Below are 19,866 nucleotides of genomic sequence, written 5' to 3' on the forward strand. Positions count from 1 at the left end.
CACAGCAGCAGCAACAGCAGCAACAGCAGCAGCAGCAGCAGCAGCAGCAGCAACAGCAGCAGCAGCAGCAACAGCAGGCCACCGTGACACTGGCTGCAGCCCCTGCACAGCAGCAGCAGCCGCAGCCGATCCAACAGCAGCCGCCCAAGCCAAGCAGGTAGGCACCGCATGCATGCGGGGGAGGGAAAACAAGCTGAGCATTGCCTCACACACACACATGAGGAGCAACGAATACGGAGTTGAGAGAATCAGATTGGGACATTTTTTCAGAAACAACGAGTCAAAGGTTAAAAAGGGAAAACCAAAATGTTTCTTCCTTTTTCTCTCCCTTGTGCCAGCACTAGGGGCTCAAAAAAAAAAGCAACAATCTTGGGGGAAAAAAAATATATTTGGTGTCAGTATTCCTTTGAAGTTAAAGGGGCACTGACACAAAAATTTTGCATCTTGTTTTTTTTTGTTGCGATAAGTCGCTAGTGACCTACTTATCACCTGTAGAAACCTCATTTGCTTCAGCGTGCGATGGTTGTTTAATTAGAGGCATTTTTAATGCGGCCAGTCGCAGTTTCGATTTCAGCGGGTACCGCGAACCGATGGATTTTATGTGAACAAAGCTGACCCACGTGACCGTCGGAGGGGTATCACAGAGCAGAGCTGCCGTAGGCACTGTCGAATTTGCATCGCCGGCCGTTTCTGCGAATGCCCCCACGTACTGATCTCGTGAACCACTTAATTAAAAAGCGACCGTGGATGTGACCCAGGCGCTGCGAGTGCAAATGCTACCGTGGCTAAAGAACGACGCTCGAGACAGTGGGTGGCAAGACGTGCGCTGGGAGCAGCCGGCCGGTCTGCCTACAGGTCCGCCTACAGATATGTTCGGCTTAGCACACTGCGGCGGATATTCCATTGCCGCTCTCGTAAGCGGTGCAGATGACAATTTTTAATGCAACCCGCCATCGCATCATTAACTCCTTCTCATAAGCTGCCACTTGGGTTCAATTCGTGCAGCGGTAACAAGCTAACACTCCAGCTACCTGCGGCCGGCCTGGGCCACTTTCGCGGCGTGGCCGCCGCCTGCACAGCGACCGTGCGGCTCGCTCAGTGGGCTTTTCGTGTCTCCGGTGCGTTTCCGCGTCCAATGTAAATAACAAGTAATAGAAACAGAGTGCCTGGGATCGCTGTAGAACTTTGGTCGCGGCCAGCTGCCCAATGAGCTGACGAAATCACAGCGCCTCCGCCGCCAATGATCGGGTCGTTCGTTCTCAAGAGCAGAAGCTCCGCCCTCCGGCCCTCCGATTGGAGCGGCGAGCCGGCGAAAAACGCCGGCAGTACGGAAGCGGCAAACACAAACTCGTAATATGTTTGGATGTTGTTTATTTACAAAATATCCGCGGGATGTCGATTGAGCTTGGTCCTCTGCTGGCTGCTCGGTTGCGTTTCGCACACTTTAAAATTGACTTTAAATATGTTCTAGGCTGTATTCGCCGCTGATATTTTGCTGATGATGTATATGTGTTCACACCAATCTATCTCCGAAGTTATCTCGCCTTCAAAATTTTGTGTCAGTGCCCCTTTAAGTACACTTGCATTGTCACTGGAGAAATAGGTCAACTAAGAGAAAACAGAAGCATTTGGTCTTTCTTTTAAGTGCGAATGCACTTCTTAAACGAGCCTGAAGCGTCCGCCGCCGTCCGCATAGCAACAGCTGCGGGTGCGCGCGCTCCTCGTCTTCCTTGGCAACCGGGGGAGATGGGCGCGCGCTGCCTGGCCGCTGACATGGCACATACCCACGTGGGGGATTGGCCAGGAATCTCCTCGTCTTCCTTGGCAACGGGGGGAGATGGACGCGCGCTGCCTGGCCGCTGACATGGCACATACCCACGTGGGGGTTGGCCAGGAATCGGGCGTGAGAAGGGCTAATGCACCCGCTTAAAGGAGTACTGACACGAAATTTCAAAGCTGAGATCCGCTCTAGCAATCAAGTACAACGACAACACAAATAGGTGTCTGTGAATAAATGCATCTTTCTTTCTTTGTAGTTGTGTGTGTGTGTGTGATCTCTCTTTCGCGAACATTACCGAACCGCGCAAATTCAACTCGTGCATTCGCACTTTCACATTCTTCCCCTCGGGGAAATGCGGGGAATTTTTTCTTTTCTTTTCAGGCTTCAGAGGCTTCAGAGTCACCAGAAGCCTTTTTAATAGGTACTTTTCTATCGAACACTAGCAGGAATTGGGAATTGGTCTTTATCTTGGGAGGAGTTAGATGGGAGAGGAACATCATAAGAGTTGAGCGGGAAAGAGAAGGGAGGCGTTTACTTGGCAGGGGCGGCAGACGACTGTTGTCTTTCATCGACATTTGCAACGAAAGGAGCAGATACGCGGCCAATTTGTTGTTGTGATTCTCACAAAAACGTGTTTCTTTAGCTTAACAAGACAAAAAAAAAATTTGAGAGTTGTTTACATGACATTGAATAGCCCTGCAAGCAGGACCTCCTTGCAAACTGCAATGGTTTCACGCAACCACCGCAGTGCACTCGTTGGCGGGTGAAGGGGTAATCGAAAGCACAGTGGCTTTACGACTATTCCAGCATAAATCTTATGGAACAGCCTATGCAGTGCCTGCTGGCCGCACACACTCATGATGTGGGGACCTCGCGATGGTGCATTGCATTATTGCAACTGCGTAAGCAGGGACTGAGCATCTACGATTGCTGGCAGTGTTTTTCCATGGCATGTACGTATCTCTTAGAAGCCAAGCAAATAATACCTAGGTCACTGTAGGGGTTTGTTTTCTCGTGCCACAAGCATTCCCCTTTTAAAAAGGCGAAGTTCCAGGGGTTATCGAAATCATGAGATGTTAATTAACTTCATGAATTTTGCTTTGTGCGAGAAGCATCAAATGATTCGATATAATGTGATACTTTTTGACTCGTGTGTGATGTAGTGGTGTCACATTTTTTCTGGCCCATACACAAGATGAAACTGAAAATAATAAAAAATACCAACTCCTTTGCTTTACGGGAATTCACTAGTAGTGATTAATAGAAGGTCATTATTGCACAGTTGTGGTTACTCTAACATGCAAGAGTGCAAAAATGAGTGTGTGACACATATATTTTCCCATTTTCGTTCTGAAAAAGAGAGAAAGGAAAAGGAGAGAGAGTGATTAATGTTTACCTGTGCAACAGGGCGAAGGCAGGAGAGGACACCAACAAACGCAGTTTCACAACTGAATCTTTTATTGGAAAAACCGTACGTATGTACGTGCTGATACTCATGTGATACTGCTTGTAAAATAACAAAGCACTGAAGTCCTGATTAAAAAAGGGAGAGGGGGGAACCAGGACACTTTTGTCTGGAAAAATGAGGTTATCAGGGGTTATCACTAAAAGGCTAGGCGACACAACATGTGTGGTTACCCAAAAGGAATAGGTACTCCTTTCTAAGCAGCACACGCAGGTAAAAAGAAGCCCCCCCCCCCCCCCCCTCCCCCCCCTCCCCCTGATAACCAAAGTTTTCCAGACAGGAGCGTCCTATTCCCCCCCCCCCCCCCCCCCCCAATCAGGAGTTCAGTGCTTTCTGTAAACTCACATGCAGTATCACGTGAAGCGTCTTGTCAGCACTTACACATGTACGTTTTTTTTTTTTCCCCACAATGTAAGAGTTAGCTGTGAAACTGCAACATCTCTCGTGCTTGCCCTGTTACGCAATTGACATTTAATCCTGAATCCTTTTCAACTTGCCCAGCTTTGATTCTAAGGGGAGAGCAAAAGAGAGAGAAATCTGAACTGTGCTGTTTTTTTGTGCCGAATTTTCAGGTTCGTCCAGCAAGCTCAGTTGCGACTCAAACAGCGACCTCAACTGCTGTGACTGTCAATTCTCACGTTCTCCCAGCACGAACTCAGGTCTGTGCATTATAACTATGCAGTGCACTTTGTTGCAGCTGCATTAATTTTTGATTAGTACCGGTTTGCCTTGATTGACTCAAAAGCATTTTTATTTTAATCATAAGGGCATTTTCTTGTTTACGTCAGTTCACTTGTGTACTTCCTTGCGTAAAAATAAATGGTACACTGAAATTGCCCTGATTTGTGTGGGAGGGAGCGGGGACACTTGATGCACTTGAATCAGCTTGATGAAAGCAGGAGTGTGTCTCAAATCCTACAGATCCAGTTTTTAACGTTTTTAATAAGCAAAACAATACCATTGTTGGCTGCCAATCTTTTTGGTGTTTTGCCCGCATACCCGCCAATGTAATTTGCTGCTTGTAGTGAGCAGCTATTACAGAACAACTTTCTTTTTTTCTTTACTAGAATATAGCTTGGGTGCCAGCCTGTCTTGCGTTGTTTGCAAACCTGATACTTTTGCAATTTTCATTGCTACAACGATATCCTTTCCTGTTGTCTTAGTCTTTCTTACACCTTATTTCTCAATCCCAAACTTAACATCTTGTTTAGGTGTCAAATCCTTGAGATGGGACAAACAGAATAGGATGTCCGCTCGGTCTGGTGACTCGTGTCCAATGCGGCTACTCCTTTTTTTTTTCTTTTCCCCAACAACAGGCGAAGCCGAGAATCCGGGCCCAAGTGAACCGCACCTCCCCCGGCCCTGGACACCAGCAGGCCATGATCCACACTCAGACGGCAAACACGCAGACACAGACGTTCGCTGTGCCCTCTCCTCAGCAGCAGACGACAGCCCAGCAGTCGACCACCGTTCAGCAGCAGGCGGCTGCACAGCAGCAGGCAGCTGTACAGCAGCAAGCAGTGGCCCAGCAGCAAGCAGTGGCTCAGCAGCAACAGCAGCAGCAACAGCAGCAACAGCAGCAGCAGCAGCAACAGCAGTCACCACAGCAACAGCAGCAGCAGCAGCATCATCATCATCAGCACCAGCACACCCACGCTCACCAGCACACACCGCAGTTTCAGCAGCAAATCCACCAGCAGATACATCAGCATCAGCAGCAACAGAAAGGTACGCCCTGTTTCGTACTTGCCTCATGCTTACTTAGCAAATCTAGGGTCGCAAAGGTTGTGAAACACTCTCGTTTAAAAGGAAATCTGCTTTTTGAGGGCTCACTGGGCTTAGTTCTTGTTGTAGGGCAACGTTAGCCCACAGTGAGCAAGCAAGATCACGAGCTTTTGCAACTGTTATTGGGTGCAACTAACATGGCGAGAACTGTGAAACCTGCAGCACTTAGTGCGAGGCTTAGGTAACATCGTTGCACCTGCAATCGTCCCCTACCCTCTTGATTCAAGCTGATGCAGCCAATCAAACCGCAGTGGCCCAGCAGCAGCAGCAGCAGCAGCAGCAGCAGCAGGCACAACAACTGGCGCAGCAGTCACCCCAGCAGCAGCAGTCACCACATCACCACCATCACCACCACCATCACCAGCACACCCCCATCCAGCCACGCATCCTTCCCGAGATGAAGAGCACTGCCACGCAGAGCACGGTAAAGACCTCTGCGGTGGTGAACATTGAGCCCAAGCCCCCAGCCATGCAGACCAGCCTGCCCCAAGGCCACCAGCAGCACACACCAGCGGGCCAAGCCACCCTGGTGAACCACGGAACACCGGGACACGGTACCATGGTTCAAGGTACCACGATGCCCAGCGGCCATGCCGCACAGAACCACTCCACTACGGGCCACACCGTTCCCAGTCACTCGGTCGCGAACCATGCGGCTGTGACGACCACCAACCATGCGGCATCACCGGGCCACCATGCCGCTGTTGCAGCCACCAACCGCACGGCAACGCCGCCCACTCACCCGGCTGCCCAGAACCACATCAACATGCCGACCTCTGCAGCACACGTCGTCACCAGCCACACTGCGGCAAGTCACGTGACTTCCACCCACGCCACCGCCGGTACGCACGTTTCGGGGGCGCCGCACACGCCTGGCAGCACGCATCCCACCATGGTGCATGCCCCGCTGGGGGGCCACACACCCACTTCTCATGTGCCTCACCTGGGCAACCACCACTTGACGGGCAACGCAGTCTCCGGAGGCCTGAGTGTCGGGAGCCACGTGGCGGTCGCGCCACACCAGAAGGCGACGGTGGGCGTGCCGTCGCCTCCGGTTGCTGCACCTCCGCCTACGGCTGTGAAGGGGTCGGCGGAAGACAAGGTTGAGGTGAGAGGACCTGTAGGCCTTCTGGGGCAACCCGCAGCCCTTTATCCACCTGTTGGTTGCGTAAAAGAGCGAGATTGGTGATGTGATGAGCACATTGTGTAACTTTCCCTAATTGGAAGAAGTTTCGTGAGTCTACAGATCTGCTCCTTGCTTTGCTTTTTATGTTTGTGAGAAATCGGGTTACCTGAGAAGGGAGGTCGTGATTCTCCTTTTCATTCGCCCCTAGCGTCGGTGACAATCACGGTGACAATGGGAACGCAACTGTGCACATACGTCATTTGGAACGTCTTTATGGCAGCGCACTTACACACGTACACTAAGAAAAGAGATGACAAGCCAAAGCGCTGACTCAAAACTGATTTTTTATCAGAACAGACACAGATTTAAATACTAGAACCTAAACCCATGTGACCACACACTATACATATGTCACAATCCATCGTGTTACATTTTGGAAATAACACCATGGATTGTGACGTATGTATAATGTGTGGTCACATGTGTTTATATTGTAGTGTCTGTTCTAATAAAAATCAGTTGTGAGTCAGCGCTGTGGTTTGTCATCTCATTTCTTAGTGTCCGTGCATAAGTGCGCTACCATCAAGATGTTCCAAATGCAATACCAGCTAGCCCAGCTGTCACTTCTACACGTACGTCATACACGAGTGCAAACGGACAAGTTTTTTCTGGAGCCAGGCACACATCATGTTCTGCTATTGTGAAGAATGAGTATGAGATCGGCACTAAATTGGCTTTTCTTCTTTTTTTTTTCTTTTTAATCTGGGAGGCTGTATTATATAGGGTTGTTCCGTTTTCTGGTAAAACCAGATTTTACCCGATTCTTACACGCCGGACATGTTTCAGTAGAATCGGGCTAAAACCGATTTCTCCCAAAATGGACTTTTTCAATGTAGCCTTCTGCACAACCAGGCACTGATGGTCTGCCAATCTTAAGCAGCACTTACTGGAAGCAAGCTCCACAAACACAGCTTTCGGACTCTTGACGGGCAAGAAACATGATATTTGCATGACTGTACTGCTCGCTACTGTATGCTGGAAAATGCAGCATTGACATTGATGTGCCTAGCTAATGGAAGCTGTTGAGAGAACTTCCTCCTGGCTTAAATACTTTCAACGATCGCACAGGTGTCGAATGAAGACCGACATGCTCCGTATGCAGTTGATAATGTATGTAAACAAGGATATGCAAGCAGTCGATGGCCAGCTTTTTGTGAATAAATTGTTTCATTTTTTGGAGGCTTTCGATGCGCTTTACTGTCATCATTACTGATTCAGTTCCAAACGAACGCCAAATTTCGGAGGGTATTTGCTAAAAAACCCTGATGTCCCCCATTTACCAGCTCAAAACAAACACCAATTTAAATGCGTTAAAGCTAAGAAGTTTGTGATACCTTCCGATAAAATAAACTGAGTGTATTACTTAGTACATCTCTAGATTTAACCAAACAAATACCTGAATTTCGGAATGACTTTATAGAAAAACCCAAATTCTCCCCAATTATCAGTTGGAAAATTAGTACCTGATTTTTATGCCCCAATTTTAAAGAAATATAAAAACCTAAAATGAACAACCCTATCTATGAAGACAGCATGGAAGAAACTTGCTTGGGCAATATGAAGTTGTTCAAATGCTCTAATTGTGAAATCAGAAATTCTGTAATTATGAAAACAAAAGCTTCTTTACATGTAATTCACAAATAAGTTCAAATATCCATTCTATAGATTTGAACTTCTTTCCCCTTTTGTCAGTGCAACTAATTTCTTTTCAGTTGTTTTAGTAATTGGGGAAGGTGTTTGTGTTTTCGGGTGTTCTCTCTAGCAGAGAGCGTGTAGACTTGAGCCAAATTTAACTGTGAAGATGGGTTCCAGCATGATTTGTCTAAAGGAGAGCGAAGTTTTTATTTTTACTGCAGAAACACCAGGAAGGGTCCACTTTTTGATCTCTATTTTAACTTGGCAGATAACGCTTGCTTTTGTTTTTTTACTTGTACATGTCCAGAAACTGCACTGAATATTGTGTCAGTGCATCACTCATGCTTAATTTTCATAGTTGTCACAGCGAGGTGTGAGAGACCCTGAGTTGACCACACACAGTGCTACTCCATTGTTGGGGCCTTTCTGACTCTGTGCAACGAAATTTTCTGTTTCGCCGGCAGGTCTCCGCTCCTCCTGAGGCATCCATGCCGTACGACAAACAGGGCGGGGAGTCTGGGCAGAAGCCCGAAGCCATGACCAACGGTGGTGCAGTCACTCCTCAAATGACCATGTTGACCGCGTCGGAGCCGGTCCGACAGATCTCTCAAAAGCCGCCCATCAAGCCCAATGTCCTCACACACGTCATCGAGGGCTACATCATCCAGGAGGGACCTGAGCCATTTCCAGTAAAAACTTGTCAATACTTCCTTGCTTTCTTTCCTTTCAAGTGAGATCGCATTTCTCTTTAAGTCTTCCCACCGCCTCTAGTTTTTCCTTCCTTCCTTCCTTTAAAAATTCAGAGTTGTCACGGGAAGCCATGAGAAGGATCATGACTAAAATATCAAAGCCTCTTTCTTAACAGAAGAATGGTTAAAATGCGAAGCTTTCTCCCATGCAACGTGAGTCAAAGTCAACGTCCGCAATCCAAACTGCTTCGACCGTGTTGGAATGGCGCAGTCGGATGGATGTCGGCTTCATAAAGTGAGGGACCCAGGTTTGATTCCGATCACGAGAAGCATTCTTTTCTTGAGGCGCTTCATGTGCCTTCACTTGTCATCGTCATCGTTATGTGAGACTCATTGTGTATATGTAGTTGGCTTTCCCGTAGTGCATTTTCATGGCAGGACAATCCCAACCAGTGAGGCATAGAAAGCTTCGCTTTAAAAGTTACGATTTAGCATTTGTTAGTGTTTTGGCTGTTCAGCATTTACCATTGGCTTAGTGCCGAGGTTGAAGGTTCGGTTTTTGGCGGAGGAAGCTATGCAGCTGAAATAAGAAGACGCCTGTGTGGATGGCATTTGCTGCACCTTCAGTAGTCTGGATTAGTATTAAGCCCCCCACCATGGTGCACCTTGTAAGGCAGATCATACATTTGAGTTGAAGCTGCAGAGTGGGTGGGGGAAAACAATTTGTTTTTTTAGCTTTACCGGCTGCACTAATTGTAAACCAACCTCGCATGGCTGCAAATAAGCGGTCGTATATATAACAAATGTCATCCGTTAGTTCATGCACTTTCTTTTTTCACGCAGGTCAGCCGCTCATCGCTTATTGCAGAGACAGAGTCACCAAAACCCTCTGGGGAGACGAACGGAAAAGCCGACAGCGATGAGATCCAACATGTGGCTCAAGGTACGGTGACTGCGTAAAGTCCTGCTTTGTATTAAAAAAAAAAAAAAAGGAAAACCACCGCACACGCATGTTATTGGAGTTTACCACAAATCAGTGGGGCTCTTCTTTTTTTCTTCTGAGAACTCAAGGTGCTGAATCTTTGCCAACATTTCTTTTTGCGTACCACCTACAAGACTGAAGTGGCTCGAAGGCATTCGCAGTCACTTTAGTCTACTCATCTGTAGCTGCAAAAAGAATGGTAATGCAATGCCAGGACAGCTCCTTGTTAAAGTAATTCTTCGCTTCAACAGCAGTTCTTTGTGCGCTTGTCAATTAAGCACAAGCTTGCTTTCCTGAGAGCACCACTTCACTGCCTCACTCACCTCCGAACCTGCATCTTCTTAGCTTCTTACCAAGGTTGCTTGTGGCTTGCTACACCTCACCAGCTTCTCGCTTCTGCCACACTCTGCTTTGTCTCTGTTCCCCGGCCACTCGCCGTGCTTTGCTCACGCACAGACTGGGGCGCCTTTTCTCTCTCTCCCTCTCTCTCTTCCTGCCTGTCCTCTCCCTCTGCTCCTCCTGCCGGCGTGCAGTTCCTGCCGTGGCTGCGGAGGCCGAGCCTCCCTTGAAGGCCGACCGGGTGGAATTGGCCAAGTGTGAGATGTGCGGCAAGCTAGGCACGAGGTCAAAGTTCAAAAAGTCCAAGCGCTTTTGCTCCTCGTCGTGCGTCAAGCGCTTTAACCTGGCATGCTCTGAGCGGCTCGGCATTTTTGCCTTCACCTCCGAGCCCGAGAATGACGAGGACGAGCTGCCAGGTGAGGGCAGGCCTCTCCCCCTCCTCCCATGTGCCCCGTGTCGCTTGTTTCGTGCCTGTTACTATAATGAAATCGACTGTGACAGGCTCGTGGATATAGCAGTGATCGCAGTTTCCCCTTTGTGGTATGGGTTATACTGAACAAACAGTGGCGCAAAAAGCTAATCTTTGAACTTTGTTGTAACCGGGTTTATCTGTGCTTCAGAATGCAGTGTTAACGCCAAAGAAAAGTGTGACGGTGTTTGAGAAAGTTTGCTTATTAAGGGGACGGACAACCAATTTTTGTTTGAGTATATTTTGTTTATTCCAAATGAAAGGGAATCACTTAAAACAGCTAACCCGATTCGATTTTGCCGATGTCGCCCTAGAACATTTGAAATCACAATTTTTACGTCTACCTGGCATACGTGTCCCGACAAAAGGGATGCTGGCAACCGTGGCGGTGAGCCGTGCGGCAACATACTTTTAACTGCACGTGAGGTTGGAAGAGGTATTTAAGAACTTGTCACCGGCTAAAGCAACTGTGCAACCTTTCCTATACCTTCATGCAGTTTTTGATTCGTGCGTTGAAATAAATGGGATTGTTTAGACACACAAGTTACTACATCTCGCCACCTTTCAGACTTCGGAAATTTTACTGCAAAATTAAAAATTATTTCCGCCTTTTTATATAGAAATTCCCTGCGGTTACCCCAGTACATAAAACGCTGGATTTCATATGAGCTAGAGGACATGCACTGCACAAGAATTCGTTGTCTGTCCCTTTATTAAAATCATGGGGGACGAAACATAGCGACAAGAAGGAAGTTTGGGTGTGTCAGCCATGCAGTGTGCAAGCTTCTATTATTCTTCTCGGCTGTTGGTGCTTAGGCTGCAGACCTCATTCATCGGCATGTCATCATAGTGGGTTCTCAGCTGGAATTTCAAAGCGTCCCTGCTAAGGTCTTTAGCAGAGGTTCTAGTACTAATCACAAAACCTTATAATAATGTTGCATCCAGGCACCTTGAATTACAATGTCAGCAGCCTATTTGTTTTTCTGCTAGCATTGTAACAGCTAGGTGACAACAGAAAACGTTCGCTTTCAACCACGGGTACATTGAAAGCTTTTGCTACTGTGTTTATTTGCGTAGTAGCACGATAACTTTCGTACCTTCGTACTTATTTACAATCATGGTTGTTGGAAATGGGTGCCCTGCTTTTGACTTGCAATGCCTTACACTGTATAACTCGTGTTTTTTTTTGCACGTTGTGAGCATGTAGGACTCATCTAATCTTTTTGTCGTGTTCACCAGTGGAAGCACCGTGTCGTTGCTCTTTACAACTAGCTCCTCCTAACTGTGTTCTGCCCTACTACAATGCAGGCAAGGTGACAAAGAAGAAGAAGATGGGACGAAAGAGCTGGAGGAAGGTCCAGGGCAACCACTTGAATGACTACACTGCTGAAAAATGGGTAAGGGAAACAGCTGTGCCTTGGCTTCTCTCTGGCTGTGATTTTATGCTCATTTCCCTTGGCATTAGTACGATACGCAAAAAAGCTGAACCAGGCTTTAGTATTAGTTAGTTTGTTTTTGTTTTGCTGTGCTTGACCAAACGTGCTTTCATTATATAGCAAGGTATTGCTTTGGCCTTGGCAAAGGTATTTTTTTATTGGTGTAAGAAACGTGTGCTACGGTAATGTTGTTGTTTAGCAGCGTTGATTGTTCTTGCAGGCTTGGTAATGTGTATTCTGGTTCAACCTGAGCTGGTAAAAATTAATTGAGGCCTGTCTCTTGAAAACAAGGTGCTTTGAGAGAAAGAGTTATAGCTTCACTGGATTGCACGTCATTCAGCTGAGCAGAGGGAATAAATAGCTCCCACCCATTAACACACAATCTTAACACTTCAACTCCAGCTTGCTGAAACACTTTGCTCGAACAGTTTGTGCACAGGGGCCCTCGGTTGTTCCGTCAGGTTGTTCCGTTCGGTTGTTCCGTCAAATCAAGTCTGTGCTTGTCGTCCCACTTAGGTGTATGCTTGACCGTCCTTTGGGGAAATGAACATTGCATTTCTGGGGGTGGGGGCAAGTGCTTGAAATGTGCGCGTGGTCAGACTTTTCCACTCCTGCATAATTCTTTATTTCTTTTCATGGCTGAAGTCCAGGACGAAACAGTGCAAATCGAACAGTCCAGCTTTATTATGGCCCGAGAAATTTTGGCAAAAGCACGAAGGAGCTAGCTGTAGCGTGTTCCACTTATTGAAAGTGTTACTTACTAATAAAAACTGTAGTCATCATTGCATCATTACACCTATTGTCATCACTACATTAATGTGAAGTGTGTATACGTGATTTTCTTTCTATTGTCACAGCTGAATTTAAAATGCTTGTATAACCATGTTTTCTATTCCGTTTACCTGTGTTTTTGTTGTAATCTTATAACTACAATCGTTTTTGTTAATCTGTATAGGAGGTGCCGCTTGCGGTTTTTGTAACCTTAGGACCTCTTCTTGTGTATTTTTGTAACTATGTCGTGTTGCTTGAAAAGTAGCTTGGCGAGGAATCAACACGTAAAAAAGAAAGTTGCTTTACTTTAGCGCCTCATATGGGTGTTTTTTCTCTCCTTCCTCTTTTCCGGCAGCAGCAGCAGCAGGAGCAGCAGCTTCCACAGGTACAAAAACAGCAGCAGCCACAGCAAGCTCAGCAGCAACAACAGCAGCAGCAGCAGCAGCAGCAGCAGCAGCAGCAGACCCAGCAGCAACAGCAAGAAACTCAGCAGCCGCAGCAGGCCCAACAACAGCAACAAACGCAACAGCAGCTCCAACAGGCACAGCAACGGCAGGCTCAGGACAAAGATGTCAGCATGGACACAGCGCCATCCGAGCCAGCCAAGGCAGCAGCAGTCACGGGCACGCCAATGGAGACAAACGCACCACCAGCGCCGGAGCAGCCGCAGCAGCAGCAGCAGCAGCTGTTGCGACCCGAGAGCTCAGTGCAGTCGCCCGCCCCTGCACCCCCCTTGGAGATGGAGGTGGACCCTCCCGAGGCCACACCCGTCCTGCCCAGCAAGAACCCGAGGACCTGGACGGTGAGTGCGCACACGAGGAGGTGGCAATTAGGGATAAAAAAACTGCTCAAGAGAAATTCTTCCTTAACTCTTTCGCTACCGCAGAAAATTGACCAATTTTTAGGGGTCCAAGAAAACATTTTTTTTCCTGCTAAAAAATTATTTAGACATTAATTGCAGGAGCACAAAATGCAGATTATTTAGTGGCCTTTCTAATAACACCAGTTTTTTAAAGGTTTTCATATATCATATTTGTGAAAAAAAATATCAAAATCAAAAGTTTTGTCAAGTTGTCAACAAAAAATTATAAAAAAGGAGTTGTGTATAACAAACCACCGGTAGTAGAAAAAAATTAGAATATACATTTTGTAGGGAAACATTTCAAAAGTACACCCTAAAAAAAATGTCGACTAGCGCGGAACAGTTTTTCAGATATAAAAAAAAACTTTTAGCACGCACGGTGCTCATGTCATGCGGTGAAGCCCAACCTCTAATTCAAAATGTGCAATTTCGGGTGGTTCCCTTGAATAAATCTGGCGGTTTGACGTTATCAGAGGCACCAATTTGCCCCCACATAACGTAAAAACATCTTGTCAATGGCTGACTTTGCATTTACAGCGAGCACAATATTTGGGACAAGCACGCGATGCGGAAAAAAACATGCATGAAGTTGAAAACGGAACGCCGTGGCTGATGCTTGTTGTCGTTCACGGTCAGTTATCTCTCAAAACATAAAGCTGAGCTTTATTATCGTCTTCTTACTCGCAATTGTAGCCTTGCTCGCAAAAATGAGGTACGATGAGCTAGAATCGTGCCCTGCGATCTTTGGCCGAGTAGCAGGAGCGCGATGAAAAAGATCAGCACAACGAGCCTCCTCTATTGCAGCGCCACCTAACATTTTTCAAATGAAACAGTACAAAAACTTATCAGAGACTCCGTCCGAATAGACAGTTCAACTAAGCAGCAACATTAGACACCCGGATATACCCTCGCATAGAAACGGAACTGGAAGGCGAACAGCTGGCAGTGTAAGGCCGGTTTGAAGCGCTGTCCTCGGCGGAACAGATATCTGGCGACTGGGTGTGACCTTTTGACTTGCATCTGAAGTTCTTATCACAGAAATCGGGTTAGGGTGGGGGGAAATCAGGAGCGGCGTGCTTTGTTCGAGGATCAGTCGCGGACGCTTCAGGCGCCATGGCAGGTAGCCTTGAAGTTGGGTAACTGCGTAGTAGCGCTAAATATGAATTTCGCGATGCAGAAACGAAACCGAAACTGTTGTAAACTGTTTGCGAATGGTCCTGGGGTAAGTAAAACTACCACAGTACTTGGAACAACTTGCGCAAAGTCAATAAAACTGCCTAAAATCATAAAGTAGCTTTGCAACCAGGCACTGCTTGACATTTTCAGCCGATTTCTGGGAGAACTACTGTCAGAGCGCGAACCTGACGATTGAAAATCGTTTGCTAGTTCCCCATTCATGCCCTGATAGCAAAAAACAAGCGCTGGTGCAGAGTAATTGCGAGTTGCACGCATTCTTCGTTGGTAGCCGTGACGCACGATGACCACGCCCCTTTTCCACACCCAGGTGATTCAAAAGCGTGTCAAAAATCACGTTTCCGTTGCAAAAATGAAAACAAAACTGATTTTGAAAGGCCATTTTCTGATCTAACTCCGAACAGCTTTACTTGTTCGAGAAACGCCTGGAACACTATGAAAAGGCGCTCCCAAAAGTATCGATCAAATTGATCGATTTTGATAGGCGCGGTAGCGAAAGAGTTAAGGGGGCCATGCAGACAAAACACCAGTTTGGTTCATTAGAAAGATTGCCTCGTTAGAGTAACAGTGACACCACTTTTAAGCCACACTTCGCTCAAATAATCTATAAAATTAGGAAAAAAGGGAATGGCCATGCGACCCACTAGCTTATTTCCCGCAACCGAACCTGTGATGCCATATGCCCAGCTGTGCGATTGGCTGACACCGGCAAAAGCAAACGCAAATTAGGCAGAGCTTATAAGCTTGCCGAACGAGCTACTTGTGCTTAAATGTAATGCATATTCATCTTACAGCAGTAATAATGGTGGAATAAACAATGAAAGGTATGAAAGTACACGTAAGCATGGAAGTACCGATGCGCACTGCTGTTGGTACTGGGCGCACTATGCTTGTTTTAGCTGCACAGCAGTTCGCTGCTTTGGAGGTTTCTGAACACCGGCTGATTGGCGTAAGCAACGTTGTCTTACGTGACCCTGTTTGTCAAGCATACCCAATGTTTCACGAAACGATTACTTTGTACCCTAACAAAAACAAGCTAGGAGCAAATACGGTCAAAAACAAAGCAATGGCGGACAACAATCCGCAGCTGACCATGGTAGCCCCATCTGGGAGGACTGACGGAAAGCAAGGCTGCAGAGCCTAATGACGCTCTAGAACTTTGTTTGAATACCCGCCCTGATGACTTCGTGGCAGACGTCACGAAAACACACAATTTGGCGAAAGAATGACAATTTTAACCTAAATTGATTAATTTCTGTGTGAATACAGCATTGTTTGCTGCCGGACAAGCGTTGGGGGCACCATAAAACACGAAATGTTTTGAATTAAACAAACTTGTATTTTGTCTGCATGGCCTTCTATAACCCTGTCTACAAGATATCATTGCAGGGTGCGTTTGGTTCGACTGTGTGAGTGGAGGGCGAATGTACTGCACTTACTCTCGTAATTTGTGCATAATTTACGCATTCGCTTCTTTTTTGGAATTTAAGTGGTAAAGAAGAGGGTGCGCAAATTATGTGAAAATTTCGTGAACGCATCCGAAATAACATGTACATGCTCCTAACACACAGGTATCCTGGTCGTTTACCCCCAGGCAGTGTCGGGTCGTTTCTTGATCAATCCTTCATTTGTGCATTCATGTCCTTGTTGGGCATTGACATGAATGAGGCCTTCAGCTTTTGGGCAGTGAAGATGATGAACTGTGGGAGTTTTTCCGGGCCGTTGGTTGTCACTGCAGACATCAATCACCATGCAGCATTAGTTTTCACAGCAGATGGGGAAGGATGAGACACCTTTCTTACTCATTGTTCGGTTGGATGCTGAAGGTCAGCGACATTTTGTCTGCATTCCCAATCTCGCGCGTAACGAAGTCCATTTAAAGTTTAAAGCCTGTCTGTATGCACACGTGCGCCAGCTGGCTGGCCCTGGTGGGACAAAAAGTTCGATATTTGCGAGAAATTCTTGTTTTTGTAAACTTTGCTAAAAATTAGCGATGCACAAAGTGCGCAAGGGTGCAAATTATGCAAGTAAATATGGTACAGTCTAGTCCACTTATAACAATATCTAAGTGCCTAGGAAATCCCATCGTTATAACCGATAATTGTTATAAGCGGGTTGCGAAATAAAAAGACGGAACAGAGCTCGAAACACTTTATTCGCACGCCAGCAAGGTCGTACGACTACTAATTTGCGGAAAAGAAGTCACAGTCGGTCACCTTTGTTTGCCGCGTGTTAAGCTCGTGCAAATCTTTTCCAAGAGCATCTGTAGATGCTTCACCTAGCTGAGGTAAATGTCCTCGACAGAAACAAAGTCCCCGAAAGACTGAGTCACGCATTGGGCCTCCTACGAAGACACTACCTGAGTAGGCTGCGCAACTGCGTCATTAGAATTATCACTGTTGCACTATTGGTGCACATTATAACCGGATTCAATCATTATATCCGATATCGTGCCACTGGAGCATTGTAATAAGCGGTTTATTTTACCATAGAAAGAATACAAAAGTACGGTGCCATAGCTGTTCATCGTTATGTCCGATATATTGTTATAAACGGTATCGTTATGAGTGTACTCGACTGTATTCACAAAATGTAGAACGGCTCACCACTGATGCAGATGACAAATGCTTTTTTGAGCCCCATCCACGGAATTCTATAGATGTAGGCATAGCTTCGTGTGAGAGCCGAAACACGCATATAGCTGGATGTTGCTGCATGACAAGAGTCTCATGCCTCATACATTATAGCACTGCGGCTATTGAAATGTGTCTCAAAATCAGCTCACTCGGCATGAAATTTCACAGAAACAGGCTGCTGCTGAATGCAACAGGGGTATTTTGACTGGCATAATTGTGCTCACTTGTTATTAAGCAATGTCAGAGGGGGACAGGCACTCAACTAGTTGGGAAGAGGTGGTCTGCGACAACCCTAGATCATCATCAGTTTGCCATGTCATCATAAACATGGCCAATTTAGTATCACTATTATTAGCCTCTGCTATGACTCCTGTCCATGCCTAGATAAAGAAAGAAATCTGCAGGAGAGATTGCGCGGCCTACGGAATTTTCGAGGTACTAATTTCACTTTGTCCTTCGCTCCCACAGGTGCAAGAAGTGGCGGACTACATTCAGGATCTTCCAGGCTGCACGGACTATGCGGAGGAATTCCGCTCCCAGGAGATCGACGGCCAGGCGCTGCTGTTGCTCAAGGAAGACCACCTGATGACCGCCATGAACATCAAGCTCGGCCCCGCTCTCAAGATATGTGCCAAGATCAACTCCCTTCGGGAAGAACAGTAACGCGCTTCCAAAAAAACTGCTCCACACCGCTTGTGTTCGGAACACCGCTTCTCGCCGAGTGCTCAGGGTGTCTTTCGAAGCAGAAAAGCCGCCCCGCTCGTGTAAAGTGTCAGTTGTGTTGATTTGGCTGGCAGTCGATCCGGGTATAGTCACCCGTACGCGGCTGCTGGAGCGAGTAGCTCAGTTTCTTGTGGCAGCCTCCCGGACTGGTGTACCCTCTCAGAAAAGTGTGTTGGAGTGAGTCTACAAAAGTGCAGTGTTTCTGTGTCGACCCTGGTGAGGACAGTGGAATGCTCAAGCACGCTCCCGTGTCAAAGTTTTCCACCGCGAGAACTCTTCCGAACTGTACGTGTTGTGCCCTGAAGCAAGGTCTGAAGGTGTTTGTGCGTGCGTGTGTGTATGCTTGTGTGTGTGCGTGTGGCCTTAACGACAGTACGAAACAAGGAAGTGCTCGCACACACCTGCTTGTTAAAAGCCTGCTTCAGTTTAGTGATTTCCAAGTTCCTTTTGACTTGCCATCGAGAAAAAGTTGGTACGGCGACGTCAGCACCAACAATCTCCACGCTGAATGAGAGGAGAAAACACTGTCAGAAAGGATGCAGGAACAAAAACCAGCTGGGCCAGATCTTTTAACAATGAGCTCTTCATGAAGCTTTACAGTAACATAAGGAGAAAGAGTTCTTTCTAATCTAAGGAAAAATTTTTTTTCTTCCTCAAGTGTTGTAAACGTGTGAGGAGTGACTTTGTTTGCATCCCGTATAATGCCTGCGATGATGCATTACTGCGATCTGAGTCGAGGTGTTATTTTTATTATTATTTATTGTTACCTGAAGAAATTATGGTATACATTTTATTGTGAGAGTTGAGAGATGAACCCTATTATTTTGGTAGTTGACGGGACTCGCTGGAATGAAGAGGTTCCCAATTGCTCGACCTTATGGCCCCGTAGCCGTGAAAAAATGTGAGTTGTGGTTGTTCCCCTGTACAAAATGTGTCTGTTGCTGAAAGAAGTCTTGGCTTGCTTGCCTTTGGAAGACGTGTTGTACATGCCTGTGTGTGAGAGACGAAGACAGTAAAATTAGCGCCGCTGTCGACTTCTGTAAAATAGCTGCCCACTCATACATATATTTTTTTCTGCCAGGACTCTACAACCACTCGCGCATCTTTCGATGCCTCTAAGCCAGGTTTGAGAGTGTGTAAAATGTTCTATAACCAGTTCTTCCTTTTTTTTCTTTCTCTTTGTTCTTTTGTAAGTATCATCCCTGCTGGAAAGCAAAAGGACTTGTTCACCCCCTGATTTGTTTTCTGTCTGTTTTTGCGGCTCCAGGTCTGAGCTGGAATAATGAAGTATTCATACTTATGAAATCAAATGCTATTTCATATTTATTTGTCATGTACTGGAGGAGCATTATGTTGTAAGTATACTTAAAAAGGTACTCGCCCCAGATGTTAATAAAGTGCTGTACCCTCTCTAAAGAGCTCTCAGTCTGCTGCATTGGCTGCTACCAAATGTGCTGGTGGCCATAGTGTGTATAATCTTTTACAAAACCTCTCTGCAGTTGCTTTGGGCATCCACCAAAGAAGCGTCAAGCTAGCTGTGACGCTGGCCTACACGCAGACGAAAGCGACGGCAATTGCAACTGACTCCCCGGAGGCATGGTTGGGTTGGGTTGGATGGTTCCAGCAACGCATCAGGCTATCGACTATACTGCCGACAAAAAAGTAAAGGTTCTGGAGACGCCTGTCTATGCCTCCATAATGGGCAACGAATTTGCCTACCGAAAGGCCAGAGAACTTGGCAACCAGGCCTTGGAGGATGTGGAGAAACATACACCACTGGTACCATTCTGAAAGATAACGCAACAGAAAGATTACAGCTGAGTCGGTGGGCAGTCTGACACCCTATACCGAAACATCACGAAGCTCCAAGAAGCAACACACAAACTCCTACAAACCAACAAACACCATGTCTCA

The 19,866-nt window shown here is 46.7% G+C and overlaps 1 protein-coding gene across 9 annotated transcripts; it reads left to right on the forward strand.

Moving 5' to 3' along the window:
* Positions 1 to 3,800: 3,800 nt before the first annotated feature.
* On the forward strand, positions 3,801 to 19,368 carry LOC144145806 (uncharacterized). Of its 9 annotated transcripts, none has more exons than XM_077677556.1 (10): positions 3,801 to 3,904; positions 4,562 to 4,973; positions 5,258 to 6,138; positions 8,316 to 8,540; positions 9,384 to 9,483; positions 10,056 to 10,277; positions 11,639 to 11,727; positions 12,893 to 12,961; positions 12,992 to 13,339; positions 17,698 to 19,368. In XM_077677556.1, exons 2-10 carry the CDS (start codon positions 4,625 to 4,627, stop codon positions 17,890 to 17,892), a joined length of 2,478 nt encoding a protein of 825 aa, XP_077533682.1. In that variant the 5' UTR covers positions 3,801 to 3,904; positions 4,562 to 4,624; the 3' UTR covers positions 17,893 to 19,368. The 9 variants fall into 9 exon arrangements, with proteins under 9 accessions (XP_077533682.1, XP_077533684.1, XP_077533679.1 ...); XM_077677558.1 differs by having other exon boundaries at positions 12,896 to 12,961; XM_077677553.1 differs by having other exon boundaries at positions 12,893 to 13,339.
* Positions 19,369 to 19,866: the final 498 nt, after the last annotated feature.

The sequence above is a fragment of the Haemaphysalis longicornis genome, unplaced genomic scaffold, assembly GCF_048455015.1.
Source record: "Haemaphysalis longicornis isolate Haplotype H1 unplaced genomic scaffold, Haemaphysalis longicornis Haplotype H1 scaffold_7, whole genome shotgun sequence".
Taxonomy (NCBI): domain Eukaryota; kingdom Metazoa; phylum Arthropoda; class Arachnida; order Ixodida; family Ixodidae; genus Haemaphysalis; species Haemaphysalis longicornis.